The sequence below is a fragment of the Crocodylus porosus genome, unplaced genomic scaffold (assembly GCF_001723895.1).
Source record: "Crocodylus porosus isolate Cpor-Errol unplaced genomic scaffold, CroPor_comp1, whole genome shotgun sequence".
NCBI lineage: Eukaryota > Metazoa > Chordata > Crocodylia > Crocodylidae > Crocodylus > Crocodylus porosus.
The window spans coordinates 15,793,965-15,821,362 of NW_017728951.1; the positions used below are offsets into that span (position 1 = coordinate 15,793,965).

General features: G+C 44.3%; 1 protein-coding gene across 2 annotated transcripts in view; it reads left to right on the plus strand.

Moving 5' to 3' along the window:
* The window catches only part of GFRA1 (GDNF family receptor alpha 1), a 213,904-nt gene that overhangs the window by 132,646 nt on the left and 53,860 nt on the right, over positions 1–27,398 (plus strand). For both annotated transcript variants that reach the window (XM_019555818.1, XM_019555820.1), the window contains exon 5: positions 25,571–25,680. In XM_019555818.1, coding sequence (XP_019411363.1) covers positions 25,571–25,680 — 110 coding nt within the window. The remainder of the gene's footprint in view (positions 1–25,570; positions 25,681–27,398) is intronic.

Below are 27,398 nucleotides of genomic sequence, written 5' to 3' on the forward strand. Positions count from 1 at the left end.
TAGGGTCCCTGGGGCTGGGGTCTGTGCTGTGGGAGATGGGAGGGAGGGAGGGGGGATTTCCTGCTTGAGCAGTAAGGGGGATAGGGCACGAGGAAGCTTGCAGACCTTGCTGTGCCTTCAAATCTCTGCCAGACCTGCAAATCTCAGCCAGGGAGCAGAGGAGAGGGACCAGCCCTCCTGTGGAGCAGAGAGCTCCACTCAGCCCAGAGAGCATGCTGGGATGCTGGGGGAGTCTGATTTAACTTAAAACAGCAAGGGGTCTGGGACAAACATTGCATAAACCGGTTTGAGCCACATCAGTTAAGTCTGATACTACATTCAACCAGGTTTATCTCAAACCAGTTTCAGCCATTTTCAAACGGTTTATGTGCACTGAACATCTGTTTAGAAACTGGTTTAAACCGTAACATCACTTAAACCAGTTTATGTGTAATGTCTGTCCCTAGCCTAGGGGAGTAGGCTTTGTGGTTGCTTGCAGACGTTAAAAAAACAAAAAGGCCCTTTACTAGAAGAAGCAGTGCATTACTTTGACCCAGCTCCACAGCATCTGTATAGATCAGGAGCTTCAGTAGGGTTTTTTGGTGCTTTTATCTAAAGCGGAGTCAGTCAGCTATTAGATAAAAGCACCAAAAAGCCCCACTAAAGCACCTGATCTATACAGAAGTTGGGCAGGCCAGGTCAAACTAATGCACTGCTGCTTCTGGGCACATGCTGGGCTCAGTGAGGGAGTGTGCAGAATTTAAAGTAATGCACTGTTTTTTTGAGGGGAGGGGGCTTGGGAAGGAAGGCAGGGGTTAAAGCAGCCACTGTGGCATTTGTGTCTCCCCTTGGAAATGCAATGTACAGTTCTCCCCTACACACCTGTGGGCAACCATTTCATCTAGGTCCTCATACTTGTGCCCATCTTGGGTTGTCTCATGTGTTTGTGATATTACAGTTCCCAATGTGTGCCATCATGTGGGAAGATTCAGCATCACAACTGTTCCATCATAAAATGTAATGGTTGAGTCTCTTCTGTTTCTCTTCCCACTGTGAGCCTCCTTGGCATCAGCTGTAATCTGCTCTGCGCTCTACTGCAAAGGTTTCCCAGCTTTTATTATTGCATACCCTCTTCCAGATTTATCAGCTGCCTGCATACCCCTACCAGCATATAGTTATATTTTAACCTCTTAAATGCCAATTATTATAATGAAAATTAAATCCACCATTACACAGTTTCTCCCACATACCTCCAGAAATGTCTTGCATACCTCCAGGGGTACACGTACTACAGTTTGGGAACCCCTGCTCTACTGAAATGGCAGAAGGAGGCTTTTTCAAATAATTTCTCTATTTTTCACTCCAAGAACGCAGGGAAACAACTCATAACTCCCCAGTGCTTAACTGTTGAGTTCCAGATCCAGTCTATTTGCTAGTGCCAGAAATTAAATTTAAAATAATTAAAAGCAGTGGCCTCTAGACGCTTGTTTCTGACTCTAATGTTTTTGTTTTGAAATTGAAAGGAAAATATAAATGCAGTAATACTTGCAAACATCAATTTTAACTACTGTGATAGAAAGCTATTTAGAAATTGTTCACTTCCTACATATTGTACTTTTTAAAGGCCTCACTGTCTTGTTCAGAACAGTGAGGGCTTCATTCTTGAAGGGCCTATTCAAATGCCTTTATAATCTTCATATGATCATTACTTGAGTATCAAAGTCTGATGCTCTACATCCTGATGCACAAAATATGAATCACGCATACCTGTTTGCCTATTTAGTTTTGGCCCCCTTGCACAATTTTTGCTTTAGATCGTTCCAGAAGTAGGATTAAGCACAGGACAAAACACACAGCCAAACTATAGGTACTGTCAACCCATTACTGAGATGATAGTACAATTTATTTTTCTTCTTCTTCTTTCATTCATTCATCAGTTACACAACATAAACTTGTGAGCCACAGAAAGAGGGACCAAAGATGTCAATAAATGTGAATAGATGTAAATAAATGTGAACAGTCCCAATAGTCTAGCCATAGTTGTCTTTAAAATGTCACTGGGATGGTGAATAGCTCATCTACGTTCCCACTTCCCTGTGGTTTAAGGATAATCAACTCATAAAAATCTGTTAGACTCCTTTAGGCATGTATAAAAAAGCCAATGCAGAAAAAGGCAGGGCTGCAGGACCAGGATCAGAGGCATTTTATTATTTATGTTACAACAAAAATCTTCAAAGGAGTGGTACCATGCTGTCAAAAACTCTTTAACATGCTATGTGGTCCTGGCATAGCTGAGGAACCCAAGTTTATGACTTCTTGAACCACAAGTTAACCTTTAGAAACTGAAACTAGTGTGTCTTAGAAGATAATTTTGGCCACATACAGACATTCAGTTTCAACTGGGAGAATTGCTGTTCTGTTAGAAATCAAAATTGTGCAGGTGTTCAGGATTCTTCTCCTGGAACAAAAATGGTCGTGCTGGGAAAAAACAAGCTGGCAACAACCAGGGTTAAATTGCTCCTGGGAGAATTTTTCCCTGGCCACTGAATATCTACATACTTTTTCCCTTCTCTTGACAACCAGGTGGAATTGAGCCATGGGGAAAGGCTTCTGTTCCTTCCAGGGACTGGAGTCACCCTGGTCTGGTGAAGGCATGGGGGCGGGAGGGACAGCTGCTCCCACCTGCCCTGTAAGTCAGAAGGGGAAGGGAGGTGAGGCACAGCCACTAGCAGCTACCTGCCTCCTTTATCAGCTTCCCTCCACCTGTCCCCCAGGCTCATTGGTGCCCTGCCTTGGAGTAGTGGGGGAAAATCCCCTCCTGCTCCTCACACCACTGTCCCAGGTGTGTGGAGTGGGTGAGGGCTTTGCCACAGGTCCCTGGGAGCTAAGTGGAGAGAGCAGCACGGTGCGCTTCCTCCCTGTTTCTCATACCAGTGTCCTCAAAGTGAGAAGTGGGTAGGGGGCTTTGCCCTGCTCCTCCAGTCCCCCTTGGAATTTGAGGACTGGAGCAGGGGAGAAGGGGTGGTTGCAGACTGAACATCTGCACCGCTCTCTCTCCTGGAATTAGTTCTAGCAGTGGAGATTTTCTACTGCTAGAAATGAACATTCATACATAGCCTTTGCCATAGCTAAAGGACCTGTGCCATATTACTGTTGCTGTTATAGTATTCAAGACATTTTCTTCAAATAGAGAAAGGACTTCATTACTATGGCCTTTTCAATACCATTTGTGCTCATTGGGCACACCTTCCCCACCTTCCCAATGTGTTAATAAGGCAGTACATAGAATACAAGTTAAACAGGGACATAATTTATTAAAAGAAACACAGCATAATATCAATCCATACATACTGTACAATAAAGATCTGAAGAGAAGAGCAAATTCAGTAGAAGAAAATGAGTTAATTCTTGTTATAATAAGAACGTAATTAGAGGCAGTAAGTTTCTTGTCTTCTGCAGCTGCCATGGTCAGAGAAAGCAGTTTGGCTGATTTTTAATTAGAAGCAGTCAAAAAAAAGGAAAAAAAAACCCCTACTTGGCTAGTTTCAGAATTCAGATGCTTTTTTGTGTTCCAGTGAATTAAACTTTATTTTTAAAGGTTGGACTTTGCTGGTACTGTAGTTGCTGCATAATGTTGATTAAGGCCACTAGATACTGTAAAAAATACAACAGATAAGTAATATATGTGCCTATGCAGAACTGAATTTAAATAGGCTTTTTATTTTTCTCCATAGCACTTGTGGTTCTGTTTCAACAGCTACAATCAAATGTCCTACTGTATTTCTACGGTTTGCCCTCCTCCTCTGTAATCTGCACAACCAGAGAATGCAAACTTTTTCTCTCTGAACTCCTTAGTGTGGCACAGGTCCAGAATACACAATTAAAAATGTGCATGAGGATCAGGGCACAAAAATACTTGCTTAGTTCAAAGTAGTTATCTTTACTATTTGTTGATATGGTAGATACGTGTAGCTGTCATATACTGAATGCTGTGTATTAATGGGCCTGTGCACGCTGTTTGGTGACCTCATGTAATGTCAGGTATGCACATGGGTCTTAACATTTTGATGCGCATAACCAATTCAGTTTTGTATTCGCCACTTTGGTGGTCTGTGCATACGGGTATAAGAACTCTGAGTGTAGATCCGCAAACATTTGTATATGCTGGTGCATAACACTGTGCACATACAGTAAAGGCTAGGATGAAGCTGCACTAAAAGTAAGAAATTTGATACATTTCTGAGAATATGAGGCAGTGAATACGAACTCTGGTGAGTTTCATTATTTAAGTATTTAAAACAATACTTCTTAAAAAGTCCTATTAACCCAATACAGGAGCTGGGCTATTAATACCTTCGTTTTCCATAAAGCACATGTGAAATTGAATTTTGCATGTACCTGTCTGAAAGTATGGGCCTTCATATATAAAAATTAAAGCCAACATGTATATAACAAAATATGCATTTATGCATAGACAAGTAACATTGAAAGCCTGCATGATATGGCCCCAGTGATCTAGAACAAGGCTGTTCAAGATTGAGGGAAGATTTGATAACAGTCTTCAAATACATGAATGGTAATTAGAGAGAGGATAGAGATGGGCTTTAATCTGTGGCCATAGGAGACAGGGCTAGGAGCAATGGCCTCAAGCTGCAATAGGGGAAATTAGTCTGGAGATTAGGAGGAACTTTCTAACTATAAGAGGAATCAGGCATTGGGACACACTCCCTAGAGAAGTTGTGGAATCTCCTTGCTTGGAAACTTTCAAAATCAGGTTGGTTAGACACTTGGCTGGGATGGTTTAATCAGGGATGATCCTGCCTTGAGGTTTGTGAAGAGAGGTCATAGGTACTGGGGAGTCTTTGGTTCCTGTCTCTTTTGTGCTTCTGCCTGAGGCCTGGTGAAGGTCAGCGGTTTGAATGAGCACTACGGATGGGGTGGGCAGAAGAAAGTGCGTGTTTCTTCCTCACATGTTTTATGATTTAGATTTGTCTCTCATCATCCTCACTTGCTCCCCTTTTCCCCATCTCTCTTCCCCTTGTTTTAGCATTCCTCTTTCCTCTATCATTCCTAGATCTTGCAATCACCTGACTCATTTTACCATCTCACTTATCTTTTTGCCATAGCCATTCTCCTGTCTACCTTCAGTTCTGTCCTGACCATTCCCCTTCCTGCATTTTGCTCTGCTCCTTCCCAATACACTACCATAGTCCACTGCTCGCATACAATTCAGGAGAGGAGAGCAGAGGCATAGATGGCAGCATCTGGTCTGGACTAGCATCCATGATGGGTGGTTGGTGCTCAACTGAGTAGTGAATATCAGTCTCAGCATGGCTCTTGCTCTGTGTGGGACAGGTAACTTAAGGGGTGCTCATTGGAAACATCCACAGAAGACAAGCTTAGCAGAATTAGTGTCTAACAGATCTGGGGGATGGTGATGCCTGCAGTGCATATGAATCAGGTTTGCTCTCCTAGCTGGCTAGAGATTTTGTTTTGGGTATACAAAACCGAGACAACTCTCAGGACCAGGCTCTGACAATAGGGACAGTCTTGATTATTAAGGACCTGTAGTTACCCTATTTGTGTATAAAAGCAGATTTTGTTCTATCTAATTAAGTGCACAGTGGGGTCTGATTGGGGTACACAGAATGCAATAAAACTAGGATTTTGAATAGAAGCCCTTATATTTTTTGCAGAGGAAACAGAGTGTTTTAGTGGCAATTTTTTTGCTAACATAGGTAAAAGGGTAATTCAGGTTCTGCAGAGTAAGCAAAACCCCTGTAAGTTAATGAAGAGTTAAAATTGAGTTTTTAATAGTGCAAAAGTCAGGAATATCAGAGGTAGAGTTACTATCAGTTCTACCTCCTTGCATACATTCATTACAACAAGGCCATTCATTAGCATACTGAAATAGGCTTAGAATTACTTTGTTTTTAGTAAACAAAGTGTGTTTTAAATTTCTTGCCTTTGAATGTCATTCTTGCAAGCCTCAAAACCAATCAAGCGATTTTTAGTTGCTTTCTCATTTTTATGTAATTTAACATAGACAGAAAAAATCCTTTCCTAAAGCGTGTCCACAAATCCCTTTGGAACTGAAAAACACAACACCTCACACAAAGAACAACTCACTCCCTTCACTAGTTACATAGAAGGATCTTTGAGGTGGTTAAATATGTCTGGCCAATCCTCATTTATACGCTCTGTGTTCAGCCCAAGAGGGTCCATAAGATTAGAAAGCCAGCTGGATGATTGACAGTCTTCCAAAAGGACTAAAGCAAGAAGCAAGGATGTAGTAATTAGAGAAATAGCTGAGTTTTATCTCACCACCAAAACTTTCACATCTCCTTGCTTTAACAGCCAAAAGATCCTTGCACAGATTGGTTTCATGCTTTGAGAAGCAGCAGCTAGACAGAAACTTCACGTTGAGATCTGTCATCAAACAGTGCTGCAAATTTCAAAGCAACGTTGCGTTCAGTCAAGTGGAACCATTGGCTCATTCCTGCAACCCTCAGTAACCAAGAGAAATTAGTATAATTCCCCTATGCCCGTTATGTAAAAAAAATAGAAGTTATATTGTAACATGGCCAGAACTGTTGATTTCAGCTCACTTGCATTTTATTTTGTATGTTACAACTTTGGTGAGATCTCTGATAAGACTGAAATCAGACCATTACTTTCTCACCTTTTTTAGGTATAAGAGCTAACATAGCTATAACATATATTGAATCCTCATTATCATGACCCTACAATGTGATACACAAAATGGAAAGAGAAAATGAGCATTCAGGTCTCATAACATGGATTGTACTTACTGCCCCTGTCATGTCACTGTATTGGAAAAGGATCACTCTTTTTCAGAACTGATAGCAGTAAACTGCCTTTTCATGGTTTTAAATAGGGTGAAAAAGAAATTTAGAGTGTCAGAATCTCCATTTGGCCATTTGTTTTGTTCTTTGTCATGGTAGGAACACCAAGCTGCATGCTCAGGTTATATACTGCAAGAGCATATTCATGCAAAGTTAGTTTTGGAAAAAAAAGGAATACTGGACAGAGAATCATGGAAAGTTTAATCCTATAGCAGTGATTCTCAACTAGCTTGTCTTGACTGGTGCTTAGCTGGTTTGTTTTCAGATCATGGTTGGCTCTCAAGTGGTTCTTTGAGATCCTTTCAAGGATGCCCCAGGGCGTTGTGCAGTGTCAGCACTGATGAATTAGCACTAATCTCTCCTGCCATGACTTTGTATCTTATCCCAGTGGTGGGGTTCGACTGTTGGGGTCTCTTGCGTATAGGACCGCTGGACGACGATCTTCTGTGACGCTCCACCTCCCCTCTACCTTACCATTACACCCCATCTTGGCGAATCCTGATGCTCTTCGGCCAAGCCCCTGATAGTTGCGGCTCCGTACCCTTTTACCAAGCAAGCTATATGGCAGTTGAGCCAAATGCCCACTTCACCCACCATGCCTCACAGCTCTCTAGCCCTACCTGTAAGTGTAAACCACCTTTTGGGTTAAACACCACCTGAGCTCCTCACCCAACAAGCCCCCCGAAAGTGGAAAATGAAATTTTTAAAAAAAAAATACAACGATGCAGAAATGCAACATACTAAGGGAGGCCCTTCGCCCCCTTTATCGCATTCTTCCACAGACTGCCCTACTACAACAGGCTCAAGCCCCTAAGACCCCTAGCAAGCCCTAAACTGGGTCCGGGTTAGCCTCTTGGCTACGGCGTCCTCCCCTCCGCTCTTTATCCAGCCTGTGGGTTTGCTGGCCCCTTGGTGGTCCCTCTCGGCACATCTTCCCCATGTCTCCTGGTGGGGCGCCTCTATACTGCTGGGGCCCGTCTTCTGCCGCCCTTCCCACTGACCGTGCCCTTTGGCTCCCACCTGGGGTACCTCCTTGAGCCCATCCAAGCCCTCTACAGTCCCACCTGGTCTGGCGTTTTGGCTTCTGCCGACTCTTCTGGCTCTTTGTGGGTAACTCTGGGTCTCAAGCTCCTCCTGCTCTCTTCTGTCCCCGGGTCCCGGGTCCCGGGTCCCGGTCTGAACAAGGTATCTCCACTGTCTCACACCCTGCGTTGCTGCTGGCGGTGTTCTCCCCACAGCTGGCTTCGCTGTCTTCTCCTGTGCTGCAGGAGGCAGTTTCCCACGCTCTTCCCCCTTGTGGGGCTCTGGGAGAGACCTCCCGTCTTGTGCACCTGCTGGTCTCTCTCCCACCAGCATCTCCTTCTATATTTCCCGGCCGATTCCTGCTGTTTGTCTTCGCAGCTGGCTGCAGCTGTGTAAAGGTGCGGCTAACAAGCCACTGAGGTCCCGCTGCCATTTCTGGCTTCGCCATGGCTCCCGCTACAGGTAAGAGTTTTTCTGTTTCCTTTTTTCCCCTTTTTTCTTCCCCAGCCAGCTCCTGCTCCCAGGGTTCCCCCCTGGCTCCTCGGGGTCTGCCCTCTTCTTTCTTCCCATGACACCCTTCCTTTCTGGACTGGGGGCTACAAGAACAATTATGTAAAAATACTTGTTCCATTCTACCCTTGAGCGATTGCAGTATACCAGACCTTGCTCAGTCTTGCTGCTTCAACATATCCCATGAAGAGATTGGATCCCTTTTCAATATATAATTCATCAGATAGTCACATCTGGCTAACTTGTTGGCTATTTCTGGGACAAACAAATGGGGCATGTGTGACAGAATAAGGTGATTATCTTATAAATCAAAATTAGGTTTTCACACTTCTCAACCTGTGGCGATATGATGGTCAGGAGACTACCGTATTTGTAATGTGAATAACAAAGCTATTTCATCAAATTCATCCCTGGTGCTACTCCAGTGACTTCAGCAAAGATATACCAGAGATGGATTTGGCTATTCCTGTTTAATGTAGGTAAATCCACAGGCAGTATTAAAAGAATATCAGCTAATTCTTCTTACTATTATGCTATGCTGTATAAAGATTCTTTATAATACTCTACATTAAATCTTGGTAGGAGAATATTTCTAGTGGCACTTCATGTTTTAAAAGAACCTGATGAAAATGTGAGCACTAAAAATAATACATGAGGTTCTGTTTCTTAGCAGAACAATTCAACATGCCCTTACATGCTTGTGAATTTTAAATATTTTAATTTGCATTGTGCAAGCTTACTTCTACTGTATTATGAACACGACCATCATTCTATTCCTGCTAATGGGATAACTACTGCTTAATGGAAACCAGATTTAAAGTAAGGTACTAATACCTGCAAAGACCAATTGGCACAGCTGGGCTAGAAGTAGTTATTTGCTATGCTTTGCTTCTTTCTTTGCTTTAAAACAAGTGACATGGAGAAAGTTTCATGGTGTGTGTTTACTGTTGAATATAGATTTTCTCTGCTAGTTGACTGCTACCCTATCCAAGATTAATAGAACTTAAAATCTGTGTGTTCCTTTCTGCTTACGCTGTATTTGTTTGAGAACATGTTATAAGCCATTCAAACAAGCCTTTATTTTTTAAAGCACTTCAAATTAGACTCCTACAAAATTAAAACTTGACCAACTATTATTTGAATATTTAGGTTCTTTTCTTTTGGTTCAGTTTCAAGCACTATTTGGGGTCATTATCTTCCCAGTAATCATGGTTCCTTTTTAATTGGTTGTTGGGAAATGTTGGAGACACAGTTTCATTTTTTTTTGGAGGTCACCACATATGCTAAATTTACAAGTCAATTTCAAGAGCTGACAGCTGTGTGGTATTGCTAAATATCCTTCATTAAGGAGATGTGATTTTCAGAGAAATGTTTGAACATGGGCTATGTCAAAGGGTATCTTGAGCTATACTGGCTATTTTCCTTGTTTTTAGCTGAGATAAAAGACTGCTAAGAGTTGCATGTTAGTATTTTGGTGCTGGTAAAAGTGGTGTTTACCTGTAATGCTTTTTAGCTTCTAGGAATGAGCTAGAAAATTAAATTGATTATCTTTTATCTTATTAAACATTGATGTGGCTACTAAAGGCAAATAAAACATGGTGAATGAGTTCAATTCTAGATTAGTTTAGCATACCAGATCCTTGGGAGTGGCCCTCAGGGTACAGAATGACTGTAGGCAAAGGGGATTCCCAGGAAAGTGGCTGTAAGATGCCTTAAGCCCCAGGACCCTTGGATTAATGGTTGTTGGGCCAGTCCAGAAACACAGTCTAGAATACATTCAACAGTTGTTTAATCCAGGGTTGGCAAAGTATGGGCCATGAGCCAGATCCACCCCGGGAACCTTTGGATGTGGCCCGTGAATGTGGGACTTTGGCGACATTCAGCAGCAGGGGACACCTTTTGTGGGTGCTTTACTTATGTGGGGCAAGATGAACACCAACTGCAAGCACTATCCTTGTGCCAGGGAGGCGAGTAGTGGCGGTGACAGGGTCCTAGTGCCAGCCGTTCTGCTTCAACCCAGCATAGGTTGTACTAACTCACAGATGAAAAAGGTCATTTACCCTTGGTTTAAGCTGTGCTGACCACTTGCAATCCCCTAGGAGCATCCTGGCCATCCTCCCATTTCTCTAGCTGGGAGGAATACTCCGAGGGAAGATGGCATAGAGCCACACTAGTCAGATGCCATCCAGAGAGCTGGACCCAGGGGACCGACCCTTAGCTAGCCAGTAATACCAATTTTAAATGCCTCTGTCCTTTAAAATAGCTTTAACAGGTACAAGGATCTATCCCATGTGTTTTCACTAGTAGATCTGTGTGTACACAAAAGTGCAGAGGCTTTCAGGGATCCTGGTTTTATCTGAAAAATTGCAAATTCTCTGATAATCCCTGCCCCCGTGTAAATGTCACATACTAGCTGATTTAAAAACCCAAAATCTGTGATTAAAATAAAGGCCACTATGTATATAGGTATCAGTTGAACACAATGTTTTTTGAAATATGTTTAGTTTTAAAGCAGTTTGGAAGCTTACCAGTGTCTCAATCAGTATAATAAAATTAATTCTAAGTACCTATATATTTTGGCGTTTAATTTTGGATTTTTCATCATTGAAAATCAAGGCTGCTGCTGAGACCGCTCTCTACACTGCAGGAAATTATGTGCAGCAAAAAGTCAAAATTATGGGCAGGAAAACTCAGAGTTATGCTAAATTAATTACTTCTATATTTTTACAACTTAAACTAATTATAACACTATTAGAACCTTCTTTAGAAATATATGCAGGTACTATGTATGATTGCGAAATGTGTTGGGGGGGATTAGTGAAGGTGTGGGTGTGTAGGTGGGTTGTGGGGGGTGTAGGTATGGGAGTATGTGGGTTTTGTGGTGTACAGCCTCCACTGCTGGCAGCTCAGCAGCAGCTGACAGCAGGTCCTTGAGGAGCACATGGCAGGCAGAGCCCCCAGCAGCACGCGCATCTAGCTGAATTCCAGGCAGGGCCTGCACATGCTGAGAAGGAGCTGGCCTGGGCCACTGGCACATGCCTGTGCACCACACTAGAGTGGCTCTGTGCCAACACATGTGAATCACAGCACTGCAGGCAGGAGCCACCTGCCGTTGGGCCAGGCAGGCTCCGTGCCTCCATGGGTGGCTTCCCGCTGGAGTGCTCGAAGCACCACATGGAGGCACGGAGCTGGCTGGCCCAGCCCCATGGCACATTGACTGGAAGCAGCATGCCATTGTGCTGGGTGGGCTCAGTACCTCCATGTGGGACTTCCAGCACTCCAGCGGGAAGCCAGATGTGGAGGCGAGCAGAAGCCCACCTGTCCCCATGGTGCACGACTCCATGCATTCATGTGTGGCTTCCCTCCTGGCCTGTTGGTGTACACACACCATCAGATCAGGCTGGCCCTCCACATGGGGCTTCCTGTGGACACCTATCTGCTCTCTCATCCCCCGCCCTGTTCTCCACCTGCCCTGCTGGCCCTTCCTACAGCACCCAATTTTCCCCAGCTGTAGCAGTCACCCACACCCAACCCTGCCAGTGCCCCCCATCCTCAACCCACAGCCTCCCAGTCCCCCACAGCCCTGCCAGAGGGGGCCCCCAGCTGCCCCCCTGCAAGCCTCACTTACCTCAAAGGCTCCAGGAGAGAAAGTGAGCTTGAGCTCAAGCCCTGGCTTACTGAGAGTCTCAGGCCCCACCCCTTCCCATCTCCCTCCTGCTTGGGACAGGGTATGCTGCCCTTTTTGCAAGAAGCTCTTGCAGGCTGGAACTCTGCCAGTCTGCATAGAGCTCTTTGCACAAACAGAAAATCTGCAGGTGTCTCAGTTAAAATGGAAAATCCATTTTTTCCTCTGCTAAAAGGGAAAAATCTATGCTTTTCTGTGGGAAATGGAAAACCCAGATCCCTGTTCATTAGGCTTTCGGAGACCACACAGTAGTTTCACTCAGGCACCAGCTGCATTGTAGCCTAGTATGCTTCAGTAGTTAGAGGCAGTGCTGCTATTAGACTTTCCTCTCTGTCACCCTGATATTGTATCCATTTAGGCTAGGGACAGACATTCAAAAAGCCTGAGCCTGAATGGATTCAATCTTTGCAGGTTAGCAGTGGCTCAGGCTAGAAGCTGGTGGGGGGGCACTAGAGCAGCCATTCTTTCCCTTCAGCAGCAGCCACTTTCCCCTTTACTTCTGCTCAGGTGGCAGGGGGCCTGGCCAGAGCTGGCCAGCACGGCCCTGCAATCTGCTCACAGCTGGGGCTTCGGCTGGGGCTGCAGGGCTGAACTGATCTGACCTCCAGGTGCTGCTGAGAGCAGAGGCAGAGAGGCTAGCCCAAGCTGGGCTCGTCCAAGTGGGCTGCAACTCGGGCTGGAGCAGCAGGGGCTGCGTGGTCAAATTGCTCCTGTCTCCCTGCATCCAGGGCTGTCATGGAGCCATGGCAGCCTTCCAGCCCCTCTGCCTGCATGGGACAATGAGCAGCCCCTGCGGGAGGGTGCAGCAGGTGGAAGGCAGCCAGAGCTCCATGCCCTGGGCAGAAGCTGCTGAGCTGAAGCTTCCCACCCAACCACCCAGAGTGGTGCAGTGCAGCAGGGGTAGGGGCGGCAGCAGCAGTGGCTACAGCAGTGGCAGCTGGAGGCAAGGAGGCCAAAACAGCCCTGCCAGCCCACAGCTTGTGATGTGGCTGCAGCCGCTAGGTAGGTGCTGGGGGGCAGGGGGCGCAGTGGTGGTTGCAGCATGTGGCTGCCAGGCTTTGGGTCCACTAGTGCCTGTGAGCCACCTGGCCAGCCCACTACACAGCCAGCCCTCACCTGTGCTGCTGGGCCAGGCTGTCAGAGTCATAGCAGCCGGCCAGCTCTGGCCACACTCCCTCCCCTGCCACTGGAGTGAGGAGGCGGGGAATGGCTGACAAACTCTGCTCCACCCTGGCCAAGCAGACCCAGGCTGCCAGTGGGACTGGGGATAGAGAGGGAGATTAAAACCCCCTCCCTCTTCCCATTTGCTTCAGGCTGCATACAGGGGAATGCCTGACAGGGGCTGCTACACCCTGGCCAAGCAGACCCCCACTGCAGTCCCCCAGTGGGAGAGCGAAGGGAGGGGGAAATAAGCCCCCTCCCTGCTCTCTTTGCCTTAGGGGGCCATGCCCTGCCCTTGCTCCAGCTAGAGAGCAGAGAGGTGGGGCCAGCTCTGCTATCTGGAGCAGACAGCACAGCCCAGCCCAGGGATGAAAAGCATGATGGGATGCTGGGGGACTCTGGTTTAACTTAAATCAGGAAGACGTCTGGGACAGACATTGCATAAACTGGATTGACCCAAATCGGTTAAGTTTGATTCTGCGTTCAACCAGGTCGATCTTAAATCAGTTTTAGCCATTTTGAAATTGATTTATGTGCACTGAACTTATGTTCTGTTACAGATTTGAACCAGTTGCTGATCACTTAAACCAATTTATGTGCAACTTCTGTCCCTAGGCCTCGTGCTCACTCTTCCTGCAACCTTAAATAAATACCTAGCATGTTCAATGGGACACCCAAGGTACTGTAGTTGTACCAGCTGTCTTGGCCTTGTTTGAAACAGGCAATGGGTTTTTCCTTAGGTTTGCAGACTGTAATTCAAAGAGACTCCTGGCTGCCCAGCTAATGAAGTGAAAACGGTCCCATCCATAATGGACTGGTTCTTTCATATGTCACATACTATCAAGAATCGCTCTCAGCAGTGAATACACTTAAAAATGCTGTACTCATTTATATTAAGACACTCCATATTAAATAGCATAGAATATGTGAAATAAATGAAAATATACAAACATTGCTTTGCTAATGTTTCATTCATGTTACTGAAAAGCTTTGTTACGGAAACAGGTAGAAGTAATACAACGTGCAAGCAGTCACTGTTAGAAATCATGCTCTCCATGCAGTCTCAAATGCATTGGTAGACTCGAGTCAAGAATGCTGCTTGTTTTCAACATTGTATTTTTAGATTCTGTATCTTTCTCCTTCAGCCAGTTTCAGATAAACATATTGTTACCTTTTGTTACGAGGTTGAAAGAAAAACATTCTTTACAACCTGCAGTTAAGGTTCTGTCTGTGATTCGGTAGAAGATTCCCAAGCAAGTGCTTTATTTGCAGCTGGGAAGACAGAAACACATTATACATGCTTAAAGTCAACACGAGGAAACAGAACCTCACAAACCATATTTAATATAGGTTTGATTTCCTGTGGAATGCTTTCCAGATGTTCTCACAAATAGGCCTCTAGAAAATATGGTCTGAGGTAATTTTTTGAAAACAGAAAGAGAAAATTCTGTTTTGTGTCACTGCACCAGAAAGCCATTGTTCTAATGCTTTATTACATTATCCTGTGTTCATGATTTGCACCATACTTTTCAAAATTGTTTTATTACACATAAAGGTCAGTAGTATAAAAATGTTTATATTACCCTCTTGCAAATAAATCATATTGATTTAGACTTGCATTTGAGGTTACTAGTTTCCCTTTAGACCCAGGGAAACATAGCATCTTAAATTAAAATTGCCCTAATGCATGATCTTATTGTACTTAGGGGTTTTAACTGACATCAACAATCATTGGATTACAGTTTTGGCAAGTTCTTTTGTCTCACTGTACCACACACAGGGTAGGAGGTTATGTTGTGTCCCAAGCGGTTAACTTAAGTGAGAGAAGAGAAGGAAATAAAGACAAATTCCTACACTGCTGACTTTGCTTATTTTGCTTTGCTTAAGGTGCAAAACATGCCTGGAAAAAATGGAAAATGCTTGCTTTAGACTAGTCACTTGCTTAGGAAAAGAAGGACAGTTAAAGACAAATCGGGGGGAAAAAGCAGATTGAATGTCAGTATTGTTAGTTTTTTAAATGCGTTCTGTGTATGCATATTTCACACATATGCATGTGTGCATAAAAGTATTTTTCTTTGGCTTGAATTTTTTCCAGACAGATATTTTGCTTCCAGAAGAATTAATTATTCTTTCAAAAATGATTGTATCAGGGATGGAATATCTGTATAAAGTGAAATTGCAAAGCGATACATTTAATTATAAGGAAAACATTACAGGAAAAAAGCTCCCTTTTCAGTTAGCACCGGAAAGTAGGGATGAAAAAATCTGAGTGCTTCCATTTCTCGCAGCAGCTGAAAGTGCCGGTCATCAGCTAATTTGAAAGAAACTGATTTCTATATATCGCTGTTGAGGCAAAAAAGCAAGGCCTTTAGTATTGCTCTGCCTTCAGTCACCAAAGAAATGCAAATACTGAACTGTGGATGTTTGTGAACGAAAAAAAAATCCTAAAGAAAACTAATTAGTTCTCTAAAGACAAAAGGTGCTGGTTAATTAATGTACATAACGATATTTTGCCTTTTTATAAAAAATTTAAGCTCGGTTAAAATTCATAGCTCCACACAATTCCTCAAGGGTGTGTGCTCTCTTAGAGAAGTAGATATGATACAGTTTAAAATTACACAGGTTTAAAGTCGACTAAAAGAAAATCTTCACAGCTAAGTCCAGTCCGAACCACCAGGTACAAGGAAGAATCCTCCCTCCAGTCTTAAAGGGTGAGTTGCGTTGGTCGGGAGTTATACTGAAACAGTACCAGGTAACTCGGGGCTGTTCACAGCCACAGAGGAGGACACTAGATTTCCCTATACTAACTATGCTTCAGGTTTTTTCTCCCCTAATTGGAAGTAGTAATCACTGTATACAAATATTCATGTATTTGGTTTGACATTTTCCAGTGTCAGGTTTATCCCTTTCTTCTGTTTGAATTTTGATGAAGTGCTTCCCTTAGGTGAGTTGAGTCTGCCAAATGGTGTCTAGACACTAGAGCAGGTTTGACTAATTAACGTAGTCACCCTAGTCGTTTTTGACTGTGGTGTTTATATACCCTGTATATTACAGTGGCTGAGCCGTAAACGGGGATCTAGATGGAAGGCAGAAAAGGGTATGCAGTTGGGAGGAGGCATCTCTGCTTTATCTAGAAAGGATTCAGTAATCTCTCTGCTACACTTGTCACATCTGGAAGATGCTTATTGACTCATTTACTCCCCAAACCTATGGATTTGAGAGAACTGTTATACACATGCTTCTAGCAGTACACAGCAGCATCCTCTGCAGGCTCTCAGATCATACACTTGAGCAGTTTTGGGATTTCAGACCCAAGAGAGGGTGTTGATTATGTTCCTACTTGATAGAAGGAAGCACCTCTGAGGTTGGGGAGGTGAAACCTGTACAGCAGCTCTGAAAACAGGGCTTAGGAGCCTGATGAGTCGAAAATTGTGATGGCAACACCCTCCCCCCCCCCCAACAGCCCCTAACTCCCAAGGTTACTCAGACCTAAAGTTCCCTTGGCATCTGCAATTCTGCCTTGACACATGACCAGAGCAGCTGTGTACCTCACTTTACCTAGGATGACTGACACTCAGACACTATGTGGAGTAGTGTTGACAGCCACAGAAGGACCCAGTCATGGATATGATTTGGCCCTTCTCCATACACAGTCCTAGCTGCTTGCTTTTACAAACTTAGGACCTTGTGATACGTTACACTGAGGTGCACAAATGTTGATCAGTGTTAGTGCTAGTTTGAGTTTGGAGCGATCACACTTCCGACCAGCAGGGGCCTGGAGGACCGAAAGGTAAGTACACCCCTCCCCCACATTCTGGGCTCTGCCCTGCCCGTGGGGGTCCCCTGGTTCCCCCCTCCCCCCAGCTTACTTGTGGCTGCCTACACTGTCTGTCCCAGGAGAGCAGTCAGGGAAGGATTAAGCTGCTTGCCAGGGCTTTGTCAGGCCTTATAAACCTCCAGGGATGGAGATTCCACCACCCTTCTAGGTAACTTGTTCCGGTGCTTAACCACACTCTTAGTGAGAGTTTTTCCTAATATCCAACCTAAACCTCCTTTGCTGCAATTTGAGCCCATTGCTCTTTGTTCTGTCATCTGCCACCACTGAGAACAGTCCAGCTCCTTCCTCTTTGGAACCGCCCTGCAGGTAGTTAAAGGCTGCTATTAAAACCCCTCTTAGTGTTCTCCTCGCTAAACTAAATAAACCCAGTTCCCTTAGCCTCTTCTCAGAAGTCATGTGCTCCAGCCCCCAAACCATTTTTGTTGCTCTCTACTGGACTCTCTCCAATTTGCCTACATCCTCTCTGAAGTGGGGGCCCCAAAACTGGACATAGTACTCTAGATGTGGCCACACCAGTGCAGAATAATTACTTCCCTCCATCTGCTGGCAACGTTCTTACTAATGCAGCCCGTATGCTGTTAGCTTTCTTGACAACAAGGGCACACTGGTGACTCATATCCAGCTTATTGTCCGCTACTTATTAACCCCCAGAGATTTCAGACAGAAGTTCAGGGGCATTTGCAGACTTTTAAAGCAGGTTAAAAGCAGGTTAAATGCCTTTTGCACCTCTTTAACGGCACTGCTGTTTGCACATTTGGCAGTGTATTGCCACTGTAGCACTTTTGGTGGCATAATGCACCTTAAATGACTTTGGGACATGGCAAATGACTTCAGGGTGCTGCAAAGTAAAACACCTCCTAGGAGTTTTAGTTTCTAAACCCTTCCAGCTGTGGAGGGACGTACCGGGCCCCATGCAGCTCAGGGACTGTACAGGCAGCCCAGAAGTAGTCCAGGAAGACAGGCTCCATAGAAGGAAAAAACAAAAATAAAAATGATGAGCCTGATTCTTCTCTGATGAGCTGTGCACGGGCCCGGTGCTTCCCTCTGCGGGTGTAGTGCCCCCCCAGGACAGCCCAAGCTGGGTGCCTGCGCGTGGGGGGAGCACCAGCTCAGAGACCGCTCTGCCCACCAGTAGCTCACTCTCCCCTCCCCGCTGCTGGAGAGACAGGTAAGGATCAGGCTTCGACATGGGTGTAAATGACACAGGCATTTACTTTGATCTAAATTGAAGTGTGTATCTTCAGTGGCATTTAAAAAAATATAAATATATATGCCAGTAAGTGTGCCCCTGCCAAGTCTTGCTGGATTTTTCTTCTCTGGGGATCAGTCCCCCCCCCCACACACACACTTTTGCTCACCTGCCATGACTTGATGTTACTTCGTTCTAAAGAAGGAGGGAGGCTGACCCACAGGTTCCCAGACAGGCTCCAGGCTCACCACCCATAGGATAATGAGGTGGTTGCTTTAAGGGCAAAAATGCACTCTCCTACCTCCCCTCTGACATGCCCCATGTCTCACAGATAGTTTTATAAATTTCTCTTTATGTTGGGGTCTCAGCCGTTGTGGGCTTAGCCTCTCTCTAGCTAGGCCTGTCAGTCAAAACCCACTAATCGAGGCTTGACTCTGAGGATCTAGCTGTCTAACTCACTTGGGCTCAAGGCCCTCCGTTCCATGCTCTCCGCGACACCAGACCTACTGGCCCTTCTACACTGTGCGCCCCTGTGGTGCCAGACTGTTGGGGTCTCAGCCCCCTTCAGCTTTGCCCCTCTTTCTGTAGTTAGGGCCTTTCGCCTAAGTCCACCGAGTAGGACCTGGCTTCAAGGCTCCTATCTCCCCTTCAAGCAACTTTGGGTTCATGGCCAGAGTGTAGCACCCCTAGGGCAGCAGGGCTTCTTGAGCCCTCTATCACAGCGTGCCTTGGTGCTAATGAGTCCTCCTCCACCCCTACACAGGAGCCACAAACCACGGGCATTTTTAACATCAAACATAAACCACAGACTCCTATGGCCATATAATGAAAATAATAAAGAAATAAGAGAGGCAAAGTGCCCGCTTACTTTGTGATTGTGCTTCTGTCTTAGTGTGGCATATGCTTCCCAAAGAGGCTGCTGTAGCTGCACCGTAGTCATTGGGAGTCCCCCTTTCTGCTGCCTCTCTGGCCTTCTCCACTTGCAGTTTATATGGTTCTGGCCTTCCCCTTCCTGTCACTTGACAAGCTGGCAGGGCTTGATCCTAAACCCCTACTCGACGGGCCAGCCACGCCCAGCAGGTTCTGCATTTAAAGGGACCACTGTGTTTCTTGGTAACAGGGCTAGGGTTCCCTGTTACAATGTATTTTTAAAAAAACAGCACTTCAATTTAGGGAGAATTAAAACCCCATGTCATGTACAAACCCCCCGGTATACCAACTTAGCCTAAATCAATTAAGTCTGATACTACATCCATCCAGGTTTATCTTAAACTGGTTTTGGCCATTTTGAAAGCAGTTTAAGTGCACTGAACTTCTGTTGCATTACAGATCTGAACTCGTTTCTGATCACTTATACCAGTCTGTGTGTAACTTCTGTCCCTAGTCCTTGAGTTAAGCAGCATGGTGTGTTCCCTGGAGCATTTTCATTGCTGGGTTTTTAGGTTTAGCACATGCATGTGGAAGCAGGTGGGCAGGCCTATGCTGTGTAGCAAAGCCTGAGAGTACCGGGGTCATGGCATAAAGTGGCTTTCAAATTTTTTTATCTCTAAAATTTACTGCTCTTACCCCCTACACCCAATGTATCTGTGCATATTCATTCTTTAGGAAGTGTTGACACAGATGTCAGTGTGTAGCACTATTACTCTCTCTGCACTGACCAATCAGTTGTACTACCAGTTTTAAAAATGTAGATGTGCACCTTGGCAGAGCACTGAATAGTCCTGGGGCTATATGCATATCCCAGTTTATAAACTGCTGATACAGAATTTGGCACCCAAGTGCTTGTCCACCAAACAACTACTGGCATCTTTAGGCACCTAAATACCTTTGAAAACCTGGCCCCAATTCAGGAAGGCATTTAAGTACGTCTAACTTTGAAGCTTGAAGTTCAGTGTGTTCCTAAGTGCTTTCTTGAATAGGGAGGTTTTCCTCAATGGCGACCTGTGTTCTTAAAGAAACGGTGGTTTTTTGAAATACAGACAAAGCAAAAAGAAGGTGATATAGTGAAATATGTGGGATTAATAAAATACACATTAATCTTCCATAGCCACAGATACCAAAATCATTAGTACTCTTTTTATGGAAATCTGGCCTGCTAATTACCAGCCAGAATCTGGGTTGCAGGTTAGAAAGTTTAATTCCATCTCATTTTAAAGTCTGAATATTTCAGGCAAGGAAAACAGCATTACAGTTAGTAGTTTATATCCACTGTGCACTTCCCCAGTAGGCAACTTGCTCTTAACACTATTTCATTGTTGTCATGAAGCTTTCTAGGTTCCCAAGAATGGTCTTGTGATTAGAAGGCTGGACTGAGACCTGTTTGGTTTTCTGCTGTGCTGCAGATGTTGTGTGGCTTTAGGATAGTCAATTTATCTCCTGGTTCATCGTCTGAGATAACCCATTTCCTTGACGTTGTTTACCACCAGAGGTCATACATGATGTATGTAGTTAGTCCCCCAGTAAGGGCTAGCCTTGAAGGTATTACTGCAGTACAAATACATAGGCTCCAGCAAAGGATTCTCATCTTCTAGATAAAAATCATTTGCCTAAATTAAAGCTAAACTGTCAGACTTCTAGTGACTGTCTTAAGTGCACAGTGCCAAGCACCAAAGTATCAAATTCTTATTAAAAATATTCCCCTGGAGATTTCTTTATAAAGGTCCCTGTTTCTATCAGTTTCTCTTCTTAAGACACTTGATTTAGTCAGGGCATAAAAAAAATAAGATAAAAGCAGCCTTCAGGTTATCTTTTCTTTACAGAAGAAGAGCTAAACACTACTATATTGGATCAAGGGAGAATTGAAAAAGTTTATTCCTCGCTTATAAAATATGCTGACGGGCAAACCAACATCACTGCTGTACTCTAACGAGCATGATAAGCCTATTTGAACATAGGTGTGGTTCATGGGCATGGCTGGAGTCTTCAGCATGCTTCTTTGGTCGTGACTGGTCTGTCTGTCGAGAGCTCCCACTTTTTTGGCTTTGTGACCTTGCCTTACATTTCTTTTAAAAGTCTGCCTCTCTCTTGAGTTCCCAGTGTCTTAAGACCTCTTGATCCTATTCACAAAACCCTCTCAAACCCTGGAACATATAAAGTCAAATAGTAAAACTCTCACTGACTGCAGTTCTTCCAGGTGTGCAATTATTCCATCTGCTTTTCTGTATACCATTTCCCCAGACTCTTTGGGTAAAATGAGAGTTTTTGCATCTGCCTTGCCTTTTTGCCTTCAATGTTAGCTTAGGACTACTTCCTTAGCAAGTGAGCATGTGGGCCAGAAATAATAGCATTTAAACAAGGCATATTGTTTCACCAGTGTTCTCAGCTGAATGTATAAAGTTACTGTTTGAACTACAATTCAGACCTCCAAACTGATCTTTATTTGAGTCTTAAAATACCACGTGCTGTGCTTTCAGCAATGGTGGTAGGCTTATTTTACATTGTCTTTCAGATCAGAAGCTCCAAGGTGTTAACCGCAGGACTATAAATGAAGTAGGTTTGGCAGCCTTAGCTTAGTCTCTGGTAGGCCTGTGCAAAGCAGCTAGTATTTGCTTCAGGTTTGGATTCAGCCGATTCAGGGGACAGAGATTCGATTCGCTAATTTGAATCACTGTCTCAAATCAATTCGGCTGAATCTGATTCAGAGATTCAGCTGCTGCTGAATCAGCCGAATCACTTAGGCCCATCCCCCACCCGTTCTCCCAGCCCGGCAATGGCTGCCCCGTATGCCCCAGCTCCTGGCTCTTTGAAAAAAAAGCCCCAACTCACCGGGTGCCACCGGGCAGGGGGCAATCCTCAATGCCCCCCACTGCCCCATGCTATGTGGGGGACTCTGCCACGAGCCTTCCTGCCCTGCCCCCCATGGCTGCCCCGCCTGCCCCAGCTCTGGACCTTTAAGAAAAAAATAACCCCAGAAAACCCTGTACTCACTGTTGCTGCCCAGCAGGGGGTGATCCCCACTGCCTCACGCTGCATGGGGGGCTCTACACAAGCCCCCTGAAGCTCTGAGGCTGCTGCAGGAGCCAATGAGTTTGGGGTTTTTTTGTTGTTTTTTTTCTGAAAGGGCCAGAGCTGGGGCAGGGGCTGGGAGAAGAGGGATGGGTTTGGGGGTCTCATGGCAGAGCCCCCCATGCAGTGGGGGGCAGCAGGGTTGTCTGGTGGCACCCAGTGAATAGGGGCTGTTTTTAAAGTATCAGGTGGGTGGGGCAGCCATGGGGGGCTGGGGGAGCAGGCAGGGGATGGCACCTGGCAGGGGTTCCCCCATGGTCCCCTCCACCCCCAGTGCTTACCAGCCCCAAGTCCAGCTCCAGCTCCCTGCTGCAGCCACCAAGGACTGCCTGAATCATTGAAGCTCTCCAAATCTTTTCCGAATCGATCCGGAGAGCTTCGAATCAATTTGGAACCTTTTTATTGGTCCCCTGATTTGATTTGGATTTGGAGACTCAGCCACCGAATCAGGCCGAATCTCCTCCGAATCGAATCAGCACTCAAAGCTTCGCACAGCCCTAGTCTCTTGTGAAAAAGTCATCCACAGTCATATCTAGTATAGCTAGTAGACAGTTAAAGAATGAAAGTAGCATGGAAACTGATTGATCATTTGTCTCAAAGAGAGAGAGCACGCATCTCTGATCCTGCCAGGTCAGAGAAAACAGTTATTGTCGGGGTAGTTCAGTGCTGCTTGGACCATAGCTGTCTGAACTATATTTGGCTTTTGAAAACTTAGATGTGCAGTGCTACCAGATCATTAACTTTCATGACCACAAAAATTCTTTAGAAATTAACACTGAAATCAACCTGTATAAAATGTGAATCAGTTGAGCATTTCTCAGCCTCTTTAAGGGTTTATTACAACAAATAAATTCTTTCAACAGACTGTGCAGTAAATGACCAGTGTTATTACATAGTTATTGGAGTTTAAAACATTTAGAGATGGGGAGTGTATTCGGTGAGCTCTGAACCAGCGCACTTCTTTGTCAACAGGAAAATGGACAAATCTAAACATTGTAATGCCTGCCAAAGTATAACTGAGGCTTTTCAAAACACTAATCTCTTTACCTGCAGCTAAAAATGGTCTTGATATAGAGACTGCACATATTTATACAAATAATGAGTCTGAACTCTGCAGACCTGTTTTTGTTTTACCATACAAATACTTTAAACGTAGCAATTTCCACTCTTTACCATTTGCAGAGATTTTGCACCGCCCCCATTTAATATGTTCTTTTTATTCAGAAAGGTTTGCTCACATGTTAAAACATAATTTATAAAAATATTATGCTCAGTAACCTTATACACTTCAAATAGGCTCTCCTTTCAACAATCTCTCAAGGTTGCTTTTACAGTTACTAACTAAAGTATTGATAGGGGAACCAGTCACCAAAGAGTTTGCTTATACAAATCCTTGCCATGGTGTTCTCATCTTCCTTTTACCCTTTAAATATTAGAGGTCTCAAAGGAATGCACTTACCACTCTTCTGGCTCCAGCACACTCAGTATAGTCTGACTTGAAAAGTATTGGGTTTGTGAAAATTTAGAGAGTATATATCATTCTGTAGGATCTACTTGAGGACCTGGAGAGAAACTGTTTGACTCTATAAAGTTGTTAAAATGCATGGGGACAGAGAAGTTCATTTCCAGCCCTTTGGACAGGAGGATTAATGAAGGAAGGAGGATCAAACGGACAAGTTAAATGGGAGTTAGAAACAGCCAAAACTGTCTTGGTGCCAGTGAGTAGATTTAGAGAGAGTCACAACTATATTAGAACCAAAAATATAGATGGAAAAAGTCCAGATACCATTTGAATAACCATCTTTTATAGGTGCGCCTCTGTACTAAACCTGTAAACCTTTTGAAGTTTCCCCATCACAACTTGCAAGCCAGTTAAGCATGTGCATCCGTTCCCTTTTCAGAACTGGTGAAACAATAATAGCAGACAAAATTAATGAGTCTCTGGAGCATGTCACCAAATAAAACAGAGTAAAATCTGTGCAAAGCAGTTGTCCCTGGCTATTTTTTCTGTTCTCTTTAAAAAGATTATACTGCAGATCTGCATAATTTTAGAGCAGTCATAGACAATAATATTTAGTACTTTCAGTCCTGTAATGCTTCAAAATGCTTTGGAAAGATTAATTAAATAATCCTCTAACAACTTGAATGACTAAACAGCAAGGGTAGTTTCATCCCCATTTCACAGAGGAGAAGATTGAGGCAGAGGAGGCTAATAGCTATTCTTTAAATAATGCCTCAGTGGTACATTATACCTTATAAATAAGGAAAGAGGTCCCTGCCCCAAGTAGCTGACAGCCTAATTAAATCACCGCAACAGGCAAAGATGGAGGAGCCATGGAGAGATCATGATCCTGCTCCTTTAAAGACTTGCATTTTGGTCTCAGTGGGGGCTGTATCAGGCCTGTTAACGATGAGATTTAACTCTGGAGCTCTGTCTCCCAGTCTTTTTCCTGGATCTCTAAAATAACAGGCAGTAACAATCTGCAGGTAGATAGCGCTCTTTCACTCCTAGATCTCAAAGCACTTTTTGAAGGTGGGTAAATATTTCTTCCTGATTTGGAGACGGAGTCATTGAGGTAAGTGAAAGTCATGCTATTATTCAGTACAGAGTTGGGAATAAAACTTGTTTTTCCAGACTCTGGACCCTGAACTTCATCCAGAAGACCCCTGGTAAGTGTGCCTTTCCAAGGGCACAAGGTTTTCTCCTGCAGCTTTGCCCTGGGGGACTGTGTGTGCTAGGCCATCTGGTGCCACAGCTCTCCTTGGGTTTGCTCTCCTGTTCTCTTGACTAATGCAGAACAGGGGCACTCTATTCCAGGAGCGCATGGAGTTACATTATAACAGTGCTTGGCATCAGGCAGGCAATGGGGGGAGGCTGAGCAAGAAGGTGTACTACATAATCAATAAACCAGTGGATATCAAGCTCTCTCTATATAGATTTTCTTCCAGATTTGATATTCTCTAGTCAGAGTTCAGAGTCGTAAAAAGTGAGTATTTTAATGATGGATTCTTTTGGTTCTGCCTTTCTTTGGTGGGAAAGTGCACAGTGCTTTGGTGTAAGGCCCACATTTCCCTGTGCAGTGTTACTTGCATCAAGTTCGTACTTCATGCTCCTCCCGTCCAGACTGTGCAGATGTACTCCAAAAGTAGGCAAGAGGGGGTTTTAGATGGGAACTACATCCACTTAAACATATGCAATGTTTGTATTTAAGACAAAGAAAATGAAACACTGACAAAAAATAGAAGTGCAAAAGGTAAGGCTGCCTACCGGCTTGATTTTTAAAGATATGCATTTTTTTCTTACCATATTGCAGATCTCGCCTTGCAGATTTTTTCACAAACTGCCAGCCTGAGTCACGGTCTATTAGTAGCTGTCTGAAGGAAAACTATGCCGACTGCCTCCTCGCTTACTCGGGGCTTATTGGTAAGAATTTTATGGGGGACGGGCCTTCTCTCTCTCTCTGCCCAGAGAACAAACTATTTCTTGAAGGCCCACTGAAAACAAAGCAAAAGTTCATACCCATATTGTGCCATCAGATTGCAGGCACAGTTCCACAATTAGATGAATGGTCTCTTGTCTGAAAGCTCAGAGATCCAGGGATAAATAAGTCTGTGCAGTTGTCCAAAATAAGGATGGAGGATAAGGGGAAGAGAGGTTTTTAAATTTGAAGAAAAGGGGTGTAGCAATACATGCAAGTAAATCGTACAAAAGGGGTGTGGCAATACATGCAAGTAAATCGTACAAAGTTGATTGGGGGTTGTTAAAATGGAACAAAATAATAATGTAAGGAGTTAAGTAGAATAGGTGAAGCTGTCGCTTGCTGTTGTTTGCAGCTGTCATCAGAAAGTCAGGTGAAATGCGTATTGATATATTTAGGGAAAGCTTATGGTGCATTTGAAAAATGAGACGGCAATACAGCAATTCAATCCCATTTCACTTCTACCACCTCTGATTTCCATGATCTCCCCATGTCCCTTTTAAGGGTTTTCTGAGATGCCTGTCAGTGGAGGTGAACTAAGAGCAAATTTATCTCCTGAAATCCTCTCCTTCCCCAACATAATTCATTTTGCCCACTGTCACCTGGCTGACTGTCAGCCTACTCAGGGATGCTGTTTATCTGCGGGTCGGCTTCCATATCCCACACGTTCTGTTTGATTCCTCAGTGAGAAAGCTCATCTCAGGGAAGTGAACTTTCTGCAGACGTATCATGGTTGGGCAATAAAGAATGAGTGAGTGTCAAAACTCTGAAACAAGCACATTTGGAAGGAAAAAAAAGACCACTTTTTCAAGCTCGCAGCCTGCACTTGCCATGATTCAGACATAGCCCCTTCTGTTAGGTGTGAAGGTTGCAGCTGAGCCCCTGAAGCAGATCCTGCTGTTAAATAAATGTCTTCTGAGATGCTATCCAAAACAAACCAGTAACAAAATAGAATGGTCTTGCTGGAAAATGAAGCTAAAGGCAGGGCCCTGTAAAACGAATCAACAATACTGAAGGCATCGCTGTACCACCTAATGGAAGTGGTAAATATGCATAGGGACTAATAAGAGAAGATGAGGTTTCGAAGAGCATGCTCCAGGATTTAACAGAAACGAATTGTGCAGAAACAAGACTTGAAATGATAAAAAGGTCATTTGACTCAACAAAGAATTGGGCCGCTTAGCAATCCAGTCCAGTGAATGAAAGTAAAGAGACTAGCTGCTGGTGAGGAGTAATTCTGATCCTAATCGGTGTCTGCAGATGAGAGCTGCCAGCAAGTTGTTGCTGGATCTAGTGCCTTTTGCAAAGCACTTTATTGGCCCATTTTGCAATTTAACCTAAAGGATGACCCAGTTCATGTGGAGAGGTGGTTTTTTGTGTTCCTGTGCTCGATGATACTGCAAAAACCCCACTTTCTGACATCAGAGACATGAAATGGATCTCTAAGGAAGTGAAATCAAACGGAGATTTAACTTCTGAACAGGAAATAAACATTTTTCTTCTTTCCTAACAGCTCCCAGACACATGCAAGAAGATGGGAGCTGACTAATGTTACAAGGGTTTATGCCTCCGCTTTAACTCTGATAAACCAAGGCGCATACCAAAATGAAACGGCCATTTTCTGGCACAAGATGGTCTTCATTCTGATCTCAGTGAAACTGGT